The sequence below is a fragment of the Colias philodice genome, chromosome 25 (assembly GCF_061535455.1).
Source record: "Colias philodice isolate Cphi_HAF_F1 chromosome 25, ilColPhil1 Martin Lab GWU primary, whole genome shotgun sequence".
NCBI classification, from domain to species: domain Eukaryota; kingdom Metazoa; phylum Arthropoda; class Insecta; order Lepidoptera; family Pieridae; genus Colias; species Colias philodice.
This window is the reverse complement of record NC_143110.1, coordinates 429811-451719: the sequence shown is the minus strand read 5'-3', so window position 1 is coordinate 451719 and position 21909 is coordinate 429811. Positions and strand designations below refer to the sequence as shown.

The 21909-nt window shown below is 31.4% G+C and overlaps 1 protein-coding gene across 1 annotated transcript in view; it reads right to left on the bottom strand.

Annotated features, from left to right (window-relative positions):
• The window catches only part of LOC149477129 (inactive dipeptidyl peptidase 10), an 84695-nt gene that overhangs the window by 43019 nt on the left and 19767 nt on the right, over nucleotides 1-21909 (bottom strand). Inside the window, exon 2 of the mRNA XM_089710644.1 lies at nucleotides 2646-2853. Coding sequence (XP_089566770.1) covers nucleotides 2646-2853 — 208 coding nt within the window. The remainder of the gene's footprint in view (nucleotides 1-2645; nucleotides 2854-21909) is intronic.

The window sequence follows — 21909 nt, the reverse complement described above, 5'->3', positions numbered from 1 at the left end:
CCTTGTACATATAACCCCTACCACCACCCAACCCTTTCAAACGATTGTTATTTGAACTTGGTTGTAATGTTGTTTCTTTTACGATCAAAGGGTTAAATTGACTGACTGTTCTACGATGATATTGATTTATGAGTTCAATTGGCACTTAATAATGTCACTAGATTGAACTTTGTAAGGACTGATTTATACTATACATGTTTAATAGTAGGTAGTATATAAGACAAATAATCATATTGTTGGATACAACAAATCTAAATTATGAACTAGTATTTAATAAGACGTTTTCATTAAAATTTTAGTCCCGTTTTTTCGTTTAATCTTACTTTAGAATTAATAGAATAATAAAATCAAGAACAAATTTATTTGCTAAATAAACGCAAATACGATATTTATTTTAAACTCATTAGCTAATAATAAGCTTTATTCAAATTAAGCTCATAACGCTAAAATATAAGAAAAACAACTTATTTTGCATGTAATAAAGGAAAATAGTTCAGCTAATACCCATTCCTTTACTAGTGTTCACTATCATGGCAACACTGAATGAACTCAAATATAGTTGTAATATAATGAATAGTAACTGGCAATTTTCGTTCGTCGACCCCTAAAGTTTTATGAGTCGTCTGATGTTGGTAATATTATATTAATTGTGAGAGATATTCTAGTAAATTCTTGTTCATGCTGTAAATTAAGGATTGTACTTGTTCAGTTGAAAGGTTGAAGGTTCGACACTGAAGGGCGTTTATTAATATTTTATATTATCTGTACTACTTAATTAACTATTAAAGTTAAAGTGTGAAGTCCCATGTCCCCTAGTGGGGTAAGGGGCAGATGCATTATACATCTGTTTCACTGATCGATTTTCTTTAGGGACAAGTAGGTGATCAGTCTTCTGTGTCCTACCAGCCCAAGACATTTTTTTCTTCGTCTCCACTGGGAATCGAACCCAAGACCCCTCGGTGCTACGCTCACGCGTCAACCACTGTACTAAGGAGGCGGTAATTAATACTATTAGACAGATTATAAAATATAGTGAACAATCTGTCTTAGAATCTATACTTAATATTATAAAGCTGAAGAGTTTGTTTGTTTGAACGCGCTAATCTCAGGAACTACTGGTCCGATTTGAAAAATTCTTTCAGTGTTAGATAGCCCATTTATTGAGGAAGGCTATAGGCTATATATCACCGCGCTAAGACCAACAGGAGCGGAGCAATGCAGGTGAAACCGCGGGGTACAGTTAGTTATAATTAAAAGTTTAACGATATGTTGTATTATGACATGAATTAATATTGATAAAAATAAACAAATTTGTTCTGATAATGAATGAAGAGGAGAGAAGACATTTAATTCGAAACTGACTTTATAATAATGTATTTTATCGTTCATACCAAACTTAATGTGCAAACTTCGACCGGTCACAAATCAAAACCTTGTAGAGGCATAGGGCTTTGATTTGTGGCTTAAGTTAAAACAGCTGTGACTTGATTTCAAACAAGTTACAGGTCTTAACTTTTAACATAAAAGTATAAAATAATTTTATCTCAGTTATATCTGTACTTAATATTATAAAGCTGAAGAGTTTGTTTGTTTGTTTGAACGCTCTAATCTCAGGAACTACTAGTCAGATTTGAAAAATTTTTTCGGTGATGGATAGCCCATGTATCGAGGAAGGCTATAGGTTATATATCATCACGCTAAGACCAATAGAAGCAGAGCCACGCGGGTGAAACCGCGAAGCGCAGCTAGTCGAACTTTAAAAGGCAAGCTTATGGCCGCAGCTCTCTAGTTTTTCTTTACTTGTCGTATGCGCCATTTATATCATCGAGAAAAAAAACATATTCTAAAAATTAATGAAATTACTAAAATTTTACTCTTTTTGTAATACGTATTAACAGGTACAATATAGACAAAACATTTTAGGAATTAGAAGTACATATTTATATTTAATAACGACTTATTTGAAACGATAAAGTTTTGCAGACAGAGTTTTTAAAATAATTGTTCACAAAAATTTCCCAAACTCATACCGAGATTCACTTTTTATACAAATAATGTAGTTATTTTTATTTCCATCTTTTGTAACGTGACAAATACGCAATTGAATCAATTATACATATTTGATTGTCGCTTATTACATTATTACTGTTGCATCAGGATTCACCACAATTCGCAATTATTTCTCATTAAAATATTTGATTTAATTCACGTACAGTAAGTATCACAAGTGACTGAAAATATACAATTTTCACAATTCAGTGCACCAATTTATTTGGAAGGTTGTACGCTATTTAAATTTAAAATCGTTTTGTGATTATGCTGACTCTATTTCAAGCAAATAAAATTTAATTGTACATACTGTTATGTTATTTTTTCTATATTGTGGATAACATAACTTAGAAAAAATGTCTATATATATTTATTAAAAAATGTCTATTTATAGAAAAAATGTCTATATATATTTTTTAGAAATCAATGAATTTAAACACGATTTATTCATTATATTATCAACACAACGCTCGCTGCAAACGAAGCCTTTTGAATGAAAGAATCGCGTTTAAAATCCTTACGTAAAATTAAACATAGGAAATTACCAGTAACATATTTTTCATCTCTGGTCATCCAGAAGCATCTGCACAACTTACCTGATAGCCAAGTCCCATTAAAAGGTGTATAATGATCCACCAGAACGTCCGCAAGCGTCGGCCGTCTCCCCCGCCCCCTGCCATCGTCTCCCGTGGGGGTGAGCAGCGCTATGCTGAACACTATCAGACCCAGTACCGCTGCTATGACGAGCAGCGCGATGAGGATGCCCCGCCAGTTGCGTTGTGTAGGAGTCGATGCTGCTAGCTCCTGGAAAGGAAAAGTGTGAATAAGACAAAATGTAATTACCATGAATTTACACCGGTAATTGTTTTGTCATTCACTTATACGTGTTTATAGTAAACTTTAAACAAGTTACTTCATACTCAAGTTTTAACTACTGCAGAAATTAAAGGTTTTAACGGATTTTAAACGCGATTTATACCTGATATTATTATCCCGACATTATAATTATCATGTATAATACTCGCCTAAAATCTAACAAAAATACTATTATATTGTAATCTATTTTATATTATTTTATATTGACAAAATAGCTCACCCACTTTTATTTTATTTATTTTCTATACTTTAATATTTGCCTGGTAGAAATAGCTACATAGCGATAAGACCGCCTTTTGCTTATTTAAATGTATTGTATGTTTTTATGTCTATAGCACAGGATTTTCGTACATTCATTCATAAAAGTTTTTATTTAATTTTGCTGAAAGATCGATCAGTGAACATATAAAAAGCAATATGAATATGAAACAGAAATAAAATGCATCTGCCCCATAGAGAATATCATATTGCTATACTTTTATGCATTCAAAATAAATTATTATTTTGTGATAAGCGCTGCGATTGTAAACTGGGGAAATCACGTGAATACGAGCTGAAATGCGAATATTGCTTTTACAATAGAAATGTTTAAATTAATGTTTCAATATTTAACCGTGTGACCCAATTTGAAATCAATTCACGTATTCAATTGTGTACTTTAGAATATAATTATTATTTAAAGTTGACTAGTATTCTAGTACTGCGTATTCGCAGTGTTTAGAAGCTATGAACGATAGGACGAACGGGTTAGATTCTGTGTATAGGTTTTTTAACCGACTTCATTTTTTTAACCAACGTCGTTTTTGTCCTTTATTTTAAAGATTTTTAGTACTGTATCTTAAGGAATTGGTTTAATTTAATTTTAATCGTTTTGTAGTTTCATTTTATCTATTTACAAATAAATTTTATTTTGTTTATTTGAAGCTTTTTTTAAACAATTTACGAGTAGAAAGCGTAGTAGAGTAGTATTTAATTTTAAGCTTAACGGTTTAATAAATAAATATGCAAAGACCCGTTCTGTATTTCTTTATTAACTTCTGTGTGTTTACTCAACTAATTAACAAAAAAAAATGTACTTTTTACTTCTCTTTAATTTATAATTTAACTGAAAACTTATTATCTACTAATATATTTTTTGTTAAACTTTAGAATGTCTTTCAAACAGTAAAAACTCTATTAATAATTGCTCTAATAGATTTATATTCTCGTTTTACTCATTGTTACTGACATAGCGCCTAAGATAAGCTTTTGCTTGCTTTGTGATTCATCCTTTTCTTCTCTTAGGAATATCTATTCCAATTAAATACTATTCAAATATTGATTTAACTAGACTTTGCTTTTCAATTGTTATATTTTACAAGCTGGTGACGTAAGTTGGATTCTCTGGGATTATTATAATAATTGAAATTAGAAAAAAATAAAAATTGCGATTGCGGAGCCAGGGCAATCAGGTGGCTAATATATTATATACTAGCTGCGCTCCGCGGTTTCACCCGCGTGGCTACGCTTCTGTTGATCTTAGTGTGATGATATAGAGCCTATAGCCTTCCTCAATAAATGGGCTATCCAACACTGAAAGAATTTTTCAAATCGGACCTATAGTTCCTGAGATTAGCGCGTTCAAACAAACAAACACTTCAGCTTTATAATATTAGTATAGATTTAGTAGAAATTTGCCGTATTATAAAATAGCTGCCCCAGCAGACGTTGTTGTATCTTATGCCCTCTTTTCTTGTTTTCTCTCCATGTTATGTGCATCAACGAAAACGTAAAAAAATAGCCAAATTGGTCGAGCCATTCTCGAGTTTTACGCTAACCAACATATTTTGCGATTCATTTTTATTATATAGATGGAACTATTCCTGTCTTTTTGTTTGTTAAGCTTTCAGGCGACTAAACATGGATGAGCTTTTAGAGTGTGTCGATCGAACTTTGAAGGTATAAGTTATTTTAGTTTGAACCCAAAATAAAACTTAAAAGGAGTAGAAGGGGTGTGGAAATTTGTATTTTCATAAAGTTGTTTGTTTTTGTTGAAACGAGTGTTTGCTTGAAACAATTAAATTCGTGAACTAAATACAGAAAACAGTTTTGCGTCTCTACAAACCCTTTCAGTAAATAATAAACTATGTTTTATTTTTGTTAGTAACTTAAGTACTTTTAGTGGATGAAATTTGAATATTTAAATATCAGAATAATAAAAAGTTTTTGAATTACATTACAAAAATAATATAGGTACGTATTAAATACGTACGTACGTATATAAACCGGTGATTGGAGGCACAATTACACAAAATAAATAAATGCAAAATTTCTTCAAATCATTTTCTTTACAAACAAAGCCAGCATTAAACATCGATCCCATTCATTTGACCGTATTTCATATAAACACTAATTCCCTCAAGATTGAAAAATATTTCACCGTTCTTCAGAAGCTGAATAGAATGGCTCCCTAATGAGTAGCTAAGTGCGGTGTATCCGTTTGATTAATCACCATTAGGAGGAACACACAGAGCGAGCAGCCTCGCGAACATGTCAGTGTGGACCCGTGTGGCCAGTGCGTGTGTCGTCATTTTCCCTAGATAATTATGATAGAGGTTTCGTGGGTTAAATTTCCTATAATTTGATGAATAGGAGAGAAGTTACTTAGACAGGAGGGAATTTAATAAAATGAACTGACGTCGACTTGATGATACGAACTATATTATAATAGACAAGATTTGTAAGTTTGTGAAGGTTGGTTTTATTATTTGTTTCTGAAAGGCCAGAAACATGCTAGCTTTTAATTCACGGATAATTCCACTTATCTTGATGACTCCATTTTTATTCTGGCAGGCAACAGCAATAACTTATATTATGGACGTCTACGGGCGTTGTATTTTACCATAAACATTGGCCATTACATCTGCTCGTTTACCGTTAAATAGAAACAAAAAATTGAGAAAATAAAATTTCCTACTCTTGAGGAAAATGACAAGCAACGTCCACACTGACCGAGCTGCTTCGCGCAGCAATAGCTTCGCGAGGCTGCTCGCTCTGTGTGGACCCGGCTATCGAATAAAGGCTGAATTGCTATAATGTTAATGAAAAAGTACCTCATAAATATAGCCTTATGGAAATGTTAATAAAGCTGGACAAAGCGACGCTTGGTATTGCCCTGATTTGGTTGCAAATGAGAATAGCCTTTATTGATAGAGGTTATGGATTATTTTAATTTGTCACTAATGTTAAGAGAAATGGTAAGCGATAATATCTGGATATTGGTTATAATATCCATATACAATACTTTATAAATTTTATAAGTAAGTTGAGAGCAGACGAATTAGTATGGGTTAGTTAGTTGTAATATTGAATATATTCGAAGCCATATTTCGTGACTGTTTAAATTATTACTAAATAATTTTAGTTTGTTATCTTTTACCTATAAGTGTTAACAATCGAATATCTATATTCTAGATAAAACCAGAAAATGTCTGCGTTGTTCTTGTGTTATTTATTAGTTGTCTTCCATCAATTGTTGACGAGCCCAACTTCCAACACCGATGTATTGGAAAAGTTTTGGAGACGCTCATCACGGCGACATATTGTCGATACAAAGTGGTTTTAGGGTTATTTATACTTACACATATTATAGATATAGATATCTTTATTCAGAATTTATGTATCTATGCTATCTAAATCACATCTCTGTGTGCTTGTGTGTGTGCACTCTATGAGCATACAATTGTTTAGGTAAACACTTATTTTTGCAGTAAAACTTCTTTATCGGGGTTGGAAAAAATTTAGTGTAACATTTTTTCGTTACGCGTGATATTTTTCGGTTACGCGCCATCTTTGATTCGACGTATTTCTGTAAAGTTGCATATAGTAAATTATTTTTTGAAAAATAAGGTCATTAAGAAGTTTCACTTCTTACGTGTGTACACTAGTACACGCACACATTTTTTTAAAATAAAATGTTGAGTTATTTAACACATTAATAAGTAGTCGTCTATCTAATATTATAAAAGCGAAAGTTACTCTGTCTGTCTGGAACTATGCGAGTTTTTCTTTGTCTACGCGAGCGAAGCCGCGGGGGAGGACTAGTTTGTATATTTTGTACTATTCTTGATATGATGAAAGCTACAAGCAAAGGCCGATAACTGAGCGTAATTTAATTTTTAATTTTGGCAGAATTAATAATTCACAGGATATCAGGATAGTTACCCAAAAGTTGGTCTGAGAGAATTTCTAATACAGCACTATATTTTCAATTGTTGATTGAAATACTGATATTGTTATTGAAATATAAGGAGAATATTAATTCTTTGTTATTATAATATGTGACTTAATTGTTTGAAATATTTTTTAATGATACGTTTTGTTTAAAATCTTCCAAGTTAAATTAGAAATAATAATAATTTTATAAACCTCTATTTATTCCTTAATGCAATAATCTATTCTCTCTAATAATAAAAATGATCAGCTTTTTGCGCTACAAGTTTACTGCAATATTTTTCACTGATAAGTACTTTATTAATACAAATATAATATATTTTTAATGTTGTAACTATATCGATTCATTGGTCTCTTTCCCTATTTACATAAATAGTTTACCAATTTATAACTGCAAGTGACCTCTGACCTATTTATTAAATAAGAACATTTTACACATCTGAATGCCTCTTAATTGTTATCTAAAATGACGATCCAAACTCGAAGAAGTCTATAAACTTATATGTATCTAAATTCGATTCCTACCCGATACAATCGTTGCGATGTCGCTTCGAGTAAGAAATATTAGGTAATATTTTACTCAACGTATTTATTTTAAAAGCCTGGGAGTTATCGATCGCGTGGGGAGGCTCGGAGGGTCTAATAATAGGCTCTCGGTTGTTATCACGATAAAGGAGGGCTTTGAATCGAAATTATCTTAAGAGAACGATGTCACTGCCTTTCTTTGGAGTGTTTGGATTGTGTTTGTTTCGTTGTTTTCGAGTTTTGTAAGCTGTAAGGTGTTATATTGTTTCGTTTATTTAACACTTTAATACAGTAACAGGAAACCTTTAAACTACTTACAGGCTAAAGCTAGAGTACAACTAGGCGGTAAATTAATAATAGCTTTAGCAAATACTGCTGCTATGCTTGTTTTATTAGCTAATATCGTTTATTTCAAAATAAAATTTTGAATATCGATATAAATACGCATACCTTTGATTTCTATACTATATCTATGTCGATAACCCTGATAAGCTAAACATTTTGCTACGAAAATTTAGGGGCGGTGAAATATAGGGGTTGTACTACAGACGAAAGCTCTCTACTGACGTTCATGTACGCTCTTACTTTAATACTACACTTTAAATATATAGATGTTTTAATGTTTATTATTGATTATTTTCTTGTCAATATTCTTTTTATTTCTGTTCGTCGATTGAAACAGCTCAACCGATTTTATCACAACCATCACTAGCAGATAGCGGATATTCTAAGAATCATATTCTTTTTGTAACGATTTTTATATTAGCAAAATATTATTTAAAATAAATAATGTCTCGTGCAAGGGCAGTGTCATAGTTTACTATTTGAGCGTTTCCACTTGCAAGTAATTAAATGTGAAACTTTAAGTGGCTAAGTTACAACTAAGTTAGGCAACAATTAGTCAATGTAAGTTTTATCAGATGTGACTTAGAACTTGTTGGCACTAATAGCACTTAAGTCAAATGTTCTCTGTGACACAAAACTTTTACATTTTGTCAGAAACTTGTTTAAACTGATATCATAGTTTGTGTGAAGTTTTTCTCCTTTCTCCTGTACAGTCTTAGAAGGAAAATCTTTGCCGAAAAAATATTTACGATTGGTGGAGGAAAAAATTTAGATAAAATTCTAAGATTATAATAATAAACTAATTATTATTGATATTCACACATTCGTAGAAAATTTATACGACTTTTTGGTAATTTATTAGGTGTGACAAAGATTAATTGAATTTGATGACTCTACAAATTTGGAAAGGTGTTTAATGAAGGCACATTTATTGGCAGGCGTCGAGTGAAGTCATGACGAGCTAATTTACGATACAATATTATCTAAAAAAACGTAATTAATGACTTACTGATATACTAACGCACAGAATAACATTTAATTCTATTAGAAATTAGAAATTTTGCATTATGCATCTTTTTACAGTGTAAATGAGCCAAACGAAAAGATTTTTGTAAAATTTGCCCCATTAAAGTGTAAAAGTAGCGTTTAAACTTAGCTAACTTAGCGTTAATTCCGTAGGTTTTGTAGCAAATCATAATATAGCAAAATTATAATATTATTCAGCGAATTATTTCAGCTACCTCAATAATAACTTGATTAAATTACGCATGTACATGATATTATTACATAATCCTTATCTAAGCTTAGAATATATAACTAGAGTCGCATTGATGTCTAAGTGCAGTCGTAAAAGCAGCATAAATGCCACAAAATAGCGGGAAAATACTGACATTTCGTGTTTTATACAACCTTGTACGAGTTTATACATAAAGGTGCAATAACACTAAGGGTTTGTATCATAATATTTACGTAACAAACGTTACGAGTTTACCTTTATGCTAGTATACTTCTGTTATGACCGCCTCCTTGGTACAGTGGTTGACGCGTGAGCACCGAGGGATCCTGGGTTCGATTCCCGGTGGAGACGAAGGAAAAAAAATGTCTCGGTCTGGTAGGACACAGAAGGCTGATCACCTACTTGTCCATAAAGAAAATCGATCAGTGAAACAGATGTATAATGCATCTGCCCCTTACCCCACTAAGGGACATGGGACTTCACTTGTATACTTCTGTTATATTGCATTTATAATTCGTTAGAATGTACATAAGCTTTTCATGTGACTTTGTTTGCTTGATGTTATCAACAGTTTGTCCGTGTTTTAATACGCGGTGTCGTACAAATAAGGTTATTTCGAATGTTTTTTATAGTTAGGGCGTGAAAAACTAACCGAGTCAGACAGAATGGCGACTACATTATATTATGTACTAATAATTTTATTCTGGATATTATTATTATTTTTTTGATTAAATAAAAAAATTAGATGTTTATTTACCAAAAGTTGAATATATAGTCCATTGGGATTATACGTTTTGTAGCGCTATCTCTAATTCCATTGTTTTTGTGTATTAAAATTACATTTGAGCTTTTTTTATCAAAATAACATATAATAATTTAGTTCTACAACTTTGTGTTACTTAGAATATATCGTTTTATAATCAAATAAATTATTAAATAGGTATCCATTTATCCAATAACATTCATATATGTACATCACAAGCAAATATGCCAACAAGCATGCAGATACAACATTCTTGGCATAAACTCTGCGATGCGATACTACGATCTTCAAATGACATGGTGGAAGGTAATATAAAATAAATATTGAAATTCTCTTTTACTTGGGTTAGACGGAATACTCTAAATATAAGACAAATAATTCTTTTATAGAACTTGAATCGTTTCAAATCGTGTACATAAAATTAAAACTAATGCCGTATTTTTACGTATATCATATCTGAATATGAACGTTTTTGTCACAAACAATCATTATTATATTAAATAAAATGCAGCGTATTATATAAAAACACTTGCATTAAAATAACATAAGGATGAAACAAAAATATTTTTAGATTATAATATTCCATAAAAATCTAAAATCTATATTCAGTACAGAATTGATATTTTACCATTCGTTAATAACCAAACTATCTAAAATTTAAAATAACAAAGAAAATCCTTTCTTTGTTATTTTCTCGTTGTGACTTGTGAGCTACAAAGTATAAAGTGTAAAAGAAACCAGCCAGCGCTGTAGTTCATAAAAATATAATTTTCCCTGAATTTGTAAAACCCGGGGATTATGGATAATAAATCCCTGTATATGGCAACCCTTTATCGAACGTGTGAAATATTAACCTCGGTAGAAAAGGTTCATATAATATTTTATGTTAAGGAAAAAGTTTTTCCAAGAATACCATAGTTTTAGTTGGTTTATTTTGTTTGCGACGTATGACTACATAGTATAAAAATAATTCTATGTCCCTATGTATGGTTAAATCTTTAAAACTACGCAACAGATTTTGATGCGCTTTTTTTACTTAAAGTGATTCAAGAGGAAGGTGTTTAAGTACCTATATAATTATTAGGTTTTAGACAAAGCGGGCGAAACCGCGCGCGGAAAGCTAGTACAATATTTTGGAAATGTTATCCAAATATGTTAAGTTACGGTTTTATAAATATTGTTAAAAAAACAGTGATAAATATCATGTGATAAATATATTCGTGTAGTTTGTATTTTTTAAAATAAACATGAACTACATTTTGGCACGCTCTGTGTCTTTCTAATATTTTCACACAACAGTTGTTTTTTATACAAAATTTCAACCCCTATTTTACTTGATGTTTTTTTGCAACAAAAAACTTGTCAAAATACTTTTTCAAAAACCTAATAAAAAAATAAATAAAAATGACTTTTTATGACTCCGATCAGGTAAGAAACATACAAATAAAATGTAAATTAATTTAAATTTCTCTACATCTCTACATAATATTTTCTATTAAGCTTTTAGAAGTATTTATTCGTAATCTGTATAATCTCTTATCAGTCAAAAGCATCCATTTTAAATGATAAAAACATTCGTCGCAAACGTAAAAGAAATCTCTAATAGACTTGTGAAAATTCTCTCCGACTTTAATATTAAATTCAGTGAGGCTCAAAGCCTTTTATAAAGTCCCAAAAGCAAATCTAAAATGGAGGCATGAAGCCGAAAAAACATTTTGTGACTGATTGTTGTGAATTCTAACTAAGACGTTCTCTTGCAAAATTTACCGGGATCAAAATTAAAATGTACCGTATAATATTTTCGGAGCTTTGAACAAAAAACTTACAAATAAATAAATAAATACGGTAACGTTAAAAATTATTACAAAACGTAACGAAATACTAGGAAGTAGGAAACCACACATGCAATATTTACTATTTAGTAATAATGCAATATTCATGTGAATTTCCTTTGCCTACGTAAGAAGCCGCTAGCTGAAAGTTAGCAATAAAAAATCCTATCCTATCCTACTAATATTATAAATGCGAAAGTTTGTGAGGTTGTATATGTGTGTGTTTGTTACTCTTTCATGTAAATATTACTGAACCAATTACAATGAAATTTAGCACACATATAGAGTAACTTGGATTAACACATAGGATAAGTTTTATCCCGGAAATCCCACGGGAACGGGAATTATGCGGGTTTTTCTTTGAAAACGCGGGCGAAGCCGCGGCCGGAAAGCTAGTAATAAATATTAAGTGAGAGTAGATTAGAAAGAAAGAAAAAAGTATTTCAATTGTATCCACAGGTTAACAAAATTCGTAATAAGTTAAACAGAAAATTAACTAAGGTCGTACGTTTAAAAATGCATAACATGCAAGGTATAAAAATGCTTCGATAAACATCACTATACTGATATAAAAACATCGAATAAACACCACCAATCACTCTAACCTACCACGAACTAAACCTCAAGCTATTACAAAATAATGAAAATCTAAACCTTATCCAAGCAACACTACAATAGGAATTAATAAGAAACATATTATTCTGTACAACGTAATTTAGGTCGAAACCACGAGACACGGAGGTTTCCAGCCGGAAAATTGCCTTTAAGCATTGAGGTATTATTACTACGTATAGAGAGGACACCACGAACAAAATCTGTGCAACAAGCGCGGTGGCGCGGGGTGGTTAGTGAGTCATACACTTTTTAGATATTATTCTGCCTCTTATAACTTATAAATTAAAACCAATCAATGTAACAATTAAATATTGTTTATCTTATTAAAAAAATATGAATAAACTTATCAATTAAGAGACGATTGACTCTAACTCGTGTTACAAAATAGTGTAGTAGCGATGTCCTCTCTAGTACGTAGTACATTGTTACTCAATGCCTTTAAGTTATTCTATTAGCCTTCAAAATGTACCTTATGTTCCCAGTGTATACAGGAATTCCAATAAAACCGGAATTTTGTTATTTTAAAAAGAACGTGGATGCGTTTTAAGATACAGGTCTACGAAACTATTTTTAACAAAAAAAAGACGGGTTGCACTCCGGGAGTGCCGGCAGAAGTGAAAATGCGCGTAGTAGAGAGGGGATAGCTGTCTACTCTCCATCCGTCTTACGCTTTTTCGATCAGGTCACGTGTCCTGACGCGAGTTTAAGATTTTATACCCATTACAGAAAAAGTGCTCAACGCCGCTAAAGAAGTTTTCACTGCAAAAATTAACATTGGAACACAAGTACTGTCTCATCTTTTTTGATAAAGGTTAAAATATAGATAATTTATTTTCTTGGCTTTTACTTCGTCAAACTGTTTATATAGTGTACGATTCGATAGAAAGCTGTAATTAACAGTAATCGGAAATAGTTATCATGATGTATTTTTATTACAATGTATGTAATGAAGGTATATGTATTTTTACCTTGACATAAAATTTATATTCACGTGTATTACTAGAGTTTGTTAGTAACGATTTAACTTGAAAACAAATGAATCGATTTTAAAAATTCTACCATTTCAAAGCTACATCTCTACCGAGTAACATAGGTCTTTTTATAGACTCAGCAAAAGCCTGGATAACAACTAGTATACCTACGTAGATTTTTCATATCTATAACCTTGATATTGAAAATTATTCGGTTACCATATTATAGCAATATCAATTCCAGTGTGCGAAAGAGACGGCGCTACACAACCTATATAGCACTGTCACTTTCCCACACTTGTATAATACAACTTTAAAGGTGCTATTCCAGCAGTTATGTGCGAGGATATGTAGCGAGGAATGTGTTTGTATATAACCAATCATATCGCTTCATTTAGTTTGAAGTTTGAAGCGTTTGAAACGATACTATAGGTTTTTTATAAACACATTCGCTACACATCCTCGCACATTTGGTGGAAAAGCAGCCTTAGTCATGGTACGGGGGCAGGTTGCATGAGAGATAGCAATTTGCCCCCATCTGTCACGGTATGCGGGCACACGTGCTGGCTATAAACAAAATGGCGGACAAATAAACGCAGAATAACTGTCGTGCGAGTCACGAATATATGGATTTATCGTGCTGACGTGACAGCCTACCTGTATCTGTGGTATTTGCGACTGATAAATTTTTTGCACGTCAAATGTGCTTGCGAAACGAATGAGTTGAATATTTTTCACGAATTGGAAGTTTAAATTGAAATGCTTTGCAACTTTTTGCAACAATAATAAGCATCCAATTTTAAATTCGATATAAGAAAATCTATATATAAAAAATAAATGTATTGCGCGGTTCGCACTTTTGAGTTTTATTGTTGTCCTTCGAAAGTATAGAGTGGCAAAAATATAAGAGAATAAATTTTATATAATAATATGAAATCGAATCTACATCCACCCTAATGTAACTAGGAGGAAACATTTTGTATGTTTAAATGATTTAACTCAAAAACCACTTAACCGATTTCGAAAAACCTTTCACCAACAGAAAGTTAGACTGATTAGTTCTAATCCTGTTTTACCTGGACGGGGTGGTGTGGACTAATAGAGGGTGGGAAAAACATATGTTCCAAAATATTAATTTATTTTTAGGATCATTAAATAACTTCTTGAAACCCCAATTATAAAATATGTTGAATTAAATTTACTGATATATATGCTAAAATTAGGAATCACATAACTTTTATATGTATAAAGGGAAATTAAATAATTTGTGAAAATTTTAAACAATATAATATTATTATGAACATCTACATTATTTTCTATTTAACTAGCTGTGCCCTGCGGTTATACCCGCGTGGCTCCGCTCCTGTTGGTCTTAGCGTGACGATATAATATAGCCTATATAGCCTTCCTCGATAAATGGGCTATCTAACACCGAAATAATTTTTCAAATCGGAGCAGTAGTTCCTGAGATTAGCGCGTTCAAACAAACCAACAAACTCTAGAGCTTTATAATATTAGTTCAGATAAGTATAAATAGGTCTGTTAGTGGATTCTAGAGATATTAATATTCGTAAATTCAGTATTCGTATCCCAATACTGTTTCGTCATACGTGCAATGGAACGTAGATTATAGTTATAGGAATAAAATTACCGAATTTTGAAATAGGTAGAGCTTATTTTCATCTAAAAATTGTTCAAAGTTAAGTATTAAATTATTCGATTTGTTATTTTAGTTTTTACAAACAATATCTAAGAATAATACAATAGCTACTTTAATAAATATTAGTTATTTCAAACAATAACTACAAAGAATGCAAAAACTACTTTTACCAACTTAGAACAATTTCCCATAAAATGTCTTATCTAAAGAACTTAGAAAACTAGTATTTTACATGGGAGAGGAAACTCATAGCTTTCCCTGGGTAACTGTTATAAAACTTTCTCGTTAGGGGTGACTTACATTTATACTGATTTAAATCTAAGCTTTGTTATAAGACAGTTAAATAAGTAAGTTTTTTTTTTATAATTTTTTTTTATAATAACCCTGGCAATAGGGCAGGCGACTCACTTGGTGGTAGGTGATAGACGCCGCCCATGACGATCACAGCGTTAGGAACACTGCGATCGTATTGCCGGCTTTAAGAAGGATATTGGTTTTTCAGGAAGGTGTAGGCTCTTTGTTTGAAGGTTCCCATGTCGTACTGGTTGGGGAACACGGAAGGTGGTAATTTGTTCCACAGGAGTGTGGCTCGGGGCAGGAAGTGCCGTGAGAAACGCACGGTTGACGAGCGCCATGCATCCAGGTGGTGTGGATGATATTTTTGCTTGTGTCGGGCAGTGCGGTGGTGGAATTCTGCAGGTGGTATTAAGACATACATTAAGGCCGTAATCCACTACGTGCCACTACTCGGGCCAAAATCGGGTTGGCAGATGACACATGTCGATTTTTTAATATGCCATTTTCCTATAGAAAATTTTCTTCATCAGTGATGACGTAATTTTCAAATATACTGATAACTAAAAAGTAGAGATGTGTATAAATCTAATAAAATGACGAATTTTGTCACCCACTAAGTTATCTCCAAAAAGTTTTTACGCAGGTCTTTGTTTTTTCAATTACTTGTTCCTACGGAACTTAAATAAGACGTACGTACAAGTTTGTGTAGTCCCGCGTGGAAAGCGGCGAAGTTTAAGCAGTCCCTTTACAGGATTGTGGTTTATTTGCTTTGTCTAACTAATATATTTTATCAATACTGTTGTACTGAGTTCGATATTAGTTTTATACGACTGTTATTCAACTGAAATTCTATACAGATTGTGCATTGCAGTTACTTTGTGATTAGCTATTGTTCAACTTGTATTATAAATGCGAAAGTTTGTGAGGATGTATGGATGTATGTTTGTTAGTCTTTCACAAACTCACTGCTGGACAGATTTGGATGAAACTTTCCTGTAATATTAATTGTTGAAACATTTAACAAGACATTGTTATTCTTACTTAAACATTACTTAAATTACAATATGTTTATGTATCTCCGCGACAGGTACATGAAATAGGTATATATGAAAAGATAAGCAAAAATATATGCGTGTAACCTAATTACCAAATGTAAACAATACAAAGCGTGTACAAGCTTTGTATTGTTTACATTTTGTGATGAATCAATTATATTTTACAATACAGAAATATAAAATTGTGTCAGATATTATTGCCTCCTAGGTGACGTCACATATTTATGCTTCGAGAGGTTGTCACAATTATTTGCTGTAATATTTTCGTCACATAATTTTGATGCCACTTTATTATGCTGCCTACAAATGTCAGATATTTTTGCTGTATACGGGCAGACAGATATTATTGAACCCGTTCTTATGACAGATATTATTGCTAATCTGCAAATGGCAATATATTTATGCTTCTGACTGTAAACGGAATTTTTATTTTCTATTGATGGTGAAAATGAAATGAAATGATTTATTTTGCAAGAAATGTGGAAGATTTACAGATGTTACATAATTCATTGTTCGGCACAAATCGCCAATTGATTGGCATGCAAAAATTAACAGTAGAATGTCAATGTCGTACTACATAAATATCATTTTTTACAAATGAATGAAATTGAAAACATCCATTTAATGCTCTATTATAGCTTGTGGTTAAGAAAATAAAACATACTAGTATATTAAGCTATCAAATTCCAACCATTTTAACACTTAGCATATTATTAGTAACAAGTTAAACTCAAGCTAAGTTAAAACTTTCAAAACGTCTGAAAATTGCATGCGAAATCTGCATAAGATTATGTTTCAAAGTGGCACCATCTATCATCTCGAATGTCTCAGATGGAGTCGGGTTGCATCTTAGATTTATAAGACAGCTAATGTTCTGGGGAATATGTTACTTGCTTATGTATGGGCTGTGTAGATTAATGTCTGTTATATTATTATTATAAATAAGGATTTTAATTGCTTTATATATCTATATTGCAGCCAAATTGTACATAAATAACTTTAGAATATTTGTTTTATGTTTATTGTTAACTAGTTTTCCGTCCGCAGCTTCGCCCGCGTTGTCTAAAACATACTTAATAAAAATAAAAAATCTAAAATATACTAAAACGTTCCTCTTGAATCACTCTATTTATTAAAAAAAACCCGCATCAAAATCCGTTGCGTAGTTTTAAAGATTTAAGCATACATACGGGACATAGGAACAGAGAAAGCGACTTTGTTTTATACTATGTAGTGATTTTCTTGTGCATTGTACAATAAAGTGTTTTTTATTTATTTGTATACTTAAACGATGAACTTGTGTGTATTTTATTTGGAGAAATGTGTGCAACCTTGAAGAAGGATCTAACTTAAATTTTGACTTAAGTTTGATCCGTCTCCGACAGAGAAGCTAAAAGAAAACTTAACTCAACTTTGCATGTTAGTTTAAAATTCTGTCTATTATTAAAAACAATGTTATTTTTAAATCATGTGTTGTTGCATGCGAAATATGTTTCATCACTACATAGTATAAAACAAAGTCGCTTTCTCTGTCCCTATGTCCCTTTGTATGCATAAATGTTTAAAACTACGCAACGGATTTTGATGCGGTTTTTTTAATAGATAGAATGATTCAAGAGGAAGGTTTTAGTATATAATTTATTAGGTTTTAGACAAAGCGGGCGAAGCCGCGTGCGGAAATCTAGTTATTTATATAGTTTTGCCTACAACAATGTCTTTGTCATCAATTTCCATCACTGTTTTATAATACAACGTTCTTATAATGATATTAAGCACACAATATATTTAAATTATAATTTCATGCATCCAATTATCTTGTATCTCTATATTAAATTTATTGTTATCTAAACAGAGCGGATCATAGTCGCCGTATCCGCCATAAATTATTGCTTATGGCAATATTAAGCGAAACATTTGGTCAAATTCCAAAGAAAACTGGCAACACTCGCTTTTTCGGAACATTTTCAATTTATCGTGTATAGGTAAACCAGAATCTGATGGCAATTAGGGAAATCAAAATTTTGAGTGTGCAACCCTAGGGAAAATGGACTGAACGATCTTGATACTGCTTATTTTTTATTTTGTACTCAATATCATTACTCACATTGCATAAGTGGACAATACTGTACTTAATAATGAGATATCCACTTAATATTATTATGTAGGTACATACTTACATGTATAATATACAATTATACAAATTACTTTTATACAGGTAATACATATTATTATTTACACATACCTATATTATTTTGTATATTCATTACCAGTATGCCATGTGAAAATATCGATATAATGATAATGTAGATCAAAACTGCTTTTAATTTTTTATAAAATAAAATAAAAATAAAATAAAATTATGTTTATTTTCGTAAGTATTAACAGACACACATTATAAAATTGACTGGGACAGCTTGGACTTGACGAATAGCCGTATTGGAAACTCCTGTAATAAGTTTTCATAAAATTATATTCTAATCAACAAACAATATTATAGTTACCTACATATAATATTTTTTAATTTATAGTATCAAAACGGGTAAGTCCAATTTACCAATAAAATCTTCAAAATTGAAATTGTAATGTGTTTGACCCTTCTTCATCGAATGTTTTTCTATACACATTATAAACAACACCTCTTGCTTGTGATCGCAGCGGCTTTTTCGACATTTTCGAAGATTTTTTAGACAAAATCCTAAAAATTATTCATCAACTGCAAAAAAGACAAATAATTTGACATCCAATTTGATAGTTGTCAAATAAGTTGCCACATAAAAATCTTTTATTTCTTAAATAAAAATATGCCATCAGATTCTGGTAGACCTATATAAGGAAACGTTAGAAAGTTTGTATGTTGTTGTATTATTAATATTTTGGCGAATGTGTTTGACTTTCACTGAAATGTGTCAAGGTTTGAGTGAATTATAATTTATTTTTATTTATATGTATTGCGGATATAATAGTAACATATATACCTATAGCATAGTATGTATATAGTATATACTTGTGTATATTTATGTGATTCTGTAATAGTATGTGTAGTAGAGCCTTGTATCCAATTGTGGTGTCGGTAAATTTCTCTAGCAAATTTTCTTAGACAAATCTTCAGTCTGTCCTATGTTCAAGGCCTTTATTCAATTAGTATCCATTCTTCACTATTAAGCCTTTAATTTCTAATGGGAGCAAGATAGCAAGAATATTAAGCCCGCATTAAGTTTAAATCATCATCTCTGCGCTTATTACGAAACCACACAAATCTTATTACCAATATTCATAGTACTTGGTACGAATAATAATAAATATAGTAAAAAAAACGCATGAAATTAAATTAATAATAGTGATGTCACCGATCCATGATAAGTGTACAAATTTTGAATTCAATCTGTCCGGTTAAACTGGGTCACAATTGAGTCTAAAGGAGCCGGTTAAATACAAACATACATAAAGATCAAGTTAATATAAGCCTGTTAATAGAGATCATGGCTCTTATTTTTATATAAAATCTCCATATCAAGAATATTTTATTAAAAACGTGGTTGTATTCAGATATTATGTGAGCTAAAACCTAAATTGAGCTAGACCGAAGCTTACAGGTTTGCCTTTAGTAAGCTTTGTGTAACGCCTTTTTGTATCTTATATATAAAAATGAATCGCAAAATGTGTTGGTAAGCGCATAACTCGAGAACGGCTGAACCGATTTCGATAATTCTTTTTTTATTATATTCCTTGAAGTACGAGGATGGTTCTTATGTAGAGAAAACGTAAATATTATGTACCACGGGCGAAGCCGGGGCGGACCGCTAGTTTAAAATAAATGCTTTTATATTGAATCTAACTTAGTTTCGTTTGCTGATACGCATAAAAGTTATTCATTTTCGACGTTCTGTAGATGTAGATTTATATACCTGAGCAAAATTATATCATAATCGGTTGCTCTATTGCAACGTGAAAGAAGACCAATCACATAATCTAATTATTATTTCTTTGTTTTTTTATTGCAATGTCACAGTACAAGTGAAGTAAAAAGCCTTAAGTTCAAAACAAGAGTGAACTATATTTTCGGAGCGTCAATCCAAATAATAATATAAATACATTAATGCAAATGACTCATCAGTACAAACCACAACAACATTAAAATTGTTTCATGTTTGTATTCACACATAGATTACAAAATACAATATTAATGCTAATCGCAAGCCTAATCCCAAAACATAATTATATATCTGGAACTATATTATGAAGGTTTTATTAATTACTCTTTCACACCACAACGGCTGAACGAATCATTATAAAATTTGGAACAGCGGATAGAAGTTATATCGGGATTCAATGAAAACGAAGCATAGGATTGCAGCTAATTAATAAATATATAAAAGTATAAATAAGAAAGCTCTGGCTTTGTCGTTAGACTATGTTTAGAAAGATAAAATGATGATATAATATTAGCACCATTTTTTCCTACTTAAAATACACCTGTCTCCTAAAGATTTATACCATAATCCAGCACACAGGACAAGTGCAGCGGGTTAACAGATGTCACATGTCGTTGAAATTTCTGGTTCTTGGACATAAAGCAAGCGAAAGCTTAGTACCTATGGGATCAGATCGTGCCGTGTGTGAAAAATTGTCCTAAAATATTTATTTAAAGCTTTTTTTACCAATTGAAATAATGATAATGTAGATACATAATAAAATGCTCGTCTATTAACGATTGTGGACGCGAATTATAAATATTGCAATTTGATCATATTAGGTTATTACACAAATCATATTATTATTGTAAGAGTAAGGCGATTAGTTATAGAAAATGTCTTCTATTTCGACTATTGAATAATAATTTAATCAGTATCATAGGATTGATAAATTTTGTGACAAAATTCAGATATTTACGACGCCCAAATATTAGAATAAATGTTAATTTGCAATTGATTTGATAAATGTAAATATCTAATTACAAATACAATCAAAATAATTTATGTTGTGTGCTTAACATTTCATAATAGGACGTTAATCAAAGGGCGACGTTTAATAAAGAGGCTCTTAATTAAACGTCTGATTACGCCAGTTATCAACCACATAATATACAATATACAGTATAAAATAATAATCTTTATTAGTTACTAGCTATGCCCCGCGGTTTTACCGGCATTGGTCCGCTCCTATTGATCTTAGCGTGACAAAATAATAATATAGCGGATAGCCTATATATACCTATATACAGCCTTCCTCGATAAGTGGACTATCTAACAGTGAAATAATTTTTAAAATGAAAAAATAACTTTTTAAATGGAGATTAGCGCGTTCAAGGAAAAAAAAACTCTTCTGCTTTATAATATTAGAGCTTTATTAGAGCAACTATGGAGTTTCCTGCCGGTTCTTCTCCAGTGATACTGCTTTCCGAATCGGTAGGTAATAAATGTTAAAAATATGTTATGACGATTCAAAAGTGCTTCTAGAAGAAGTCTAATTGAA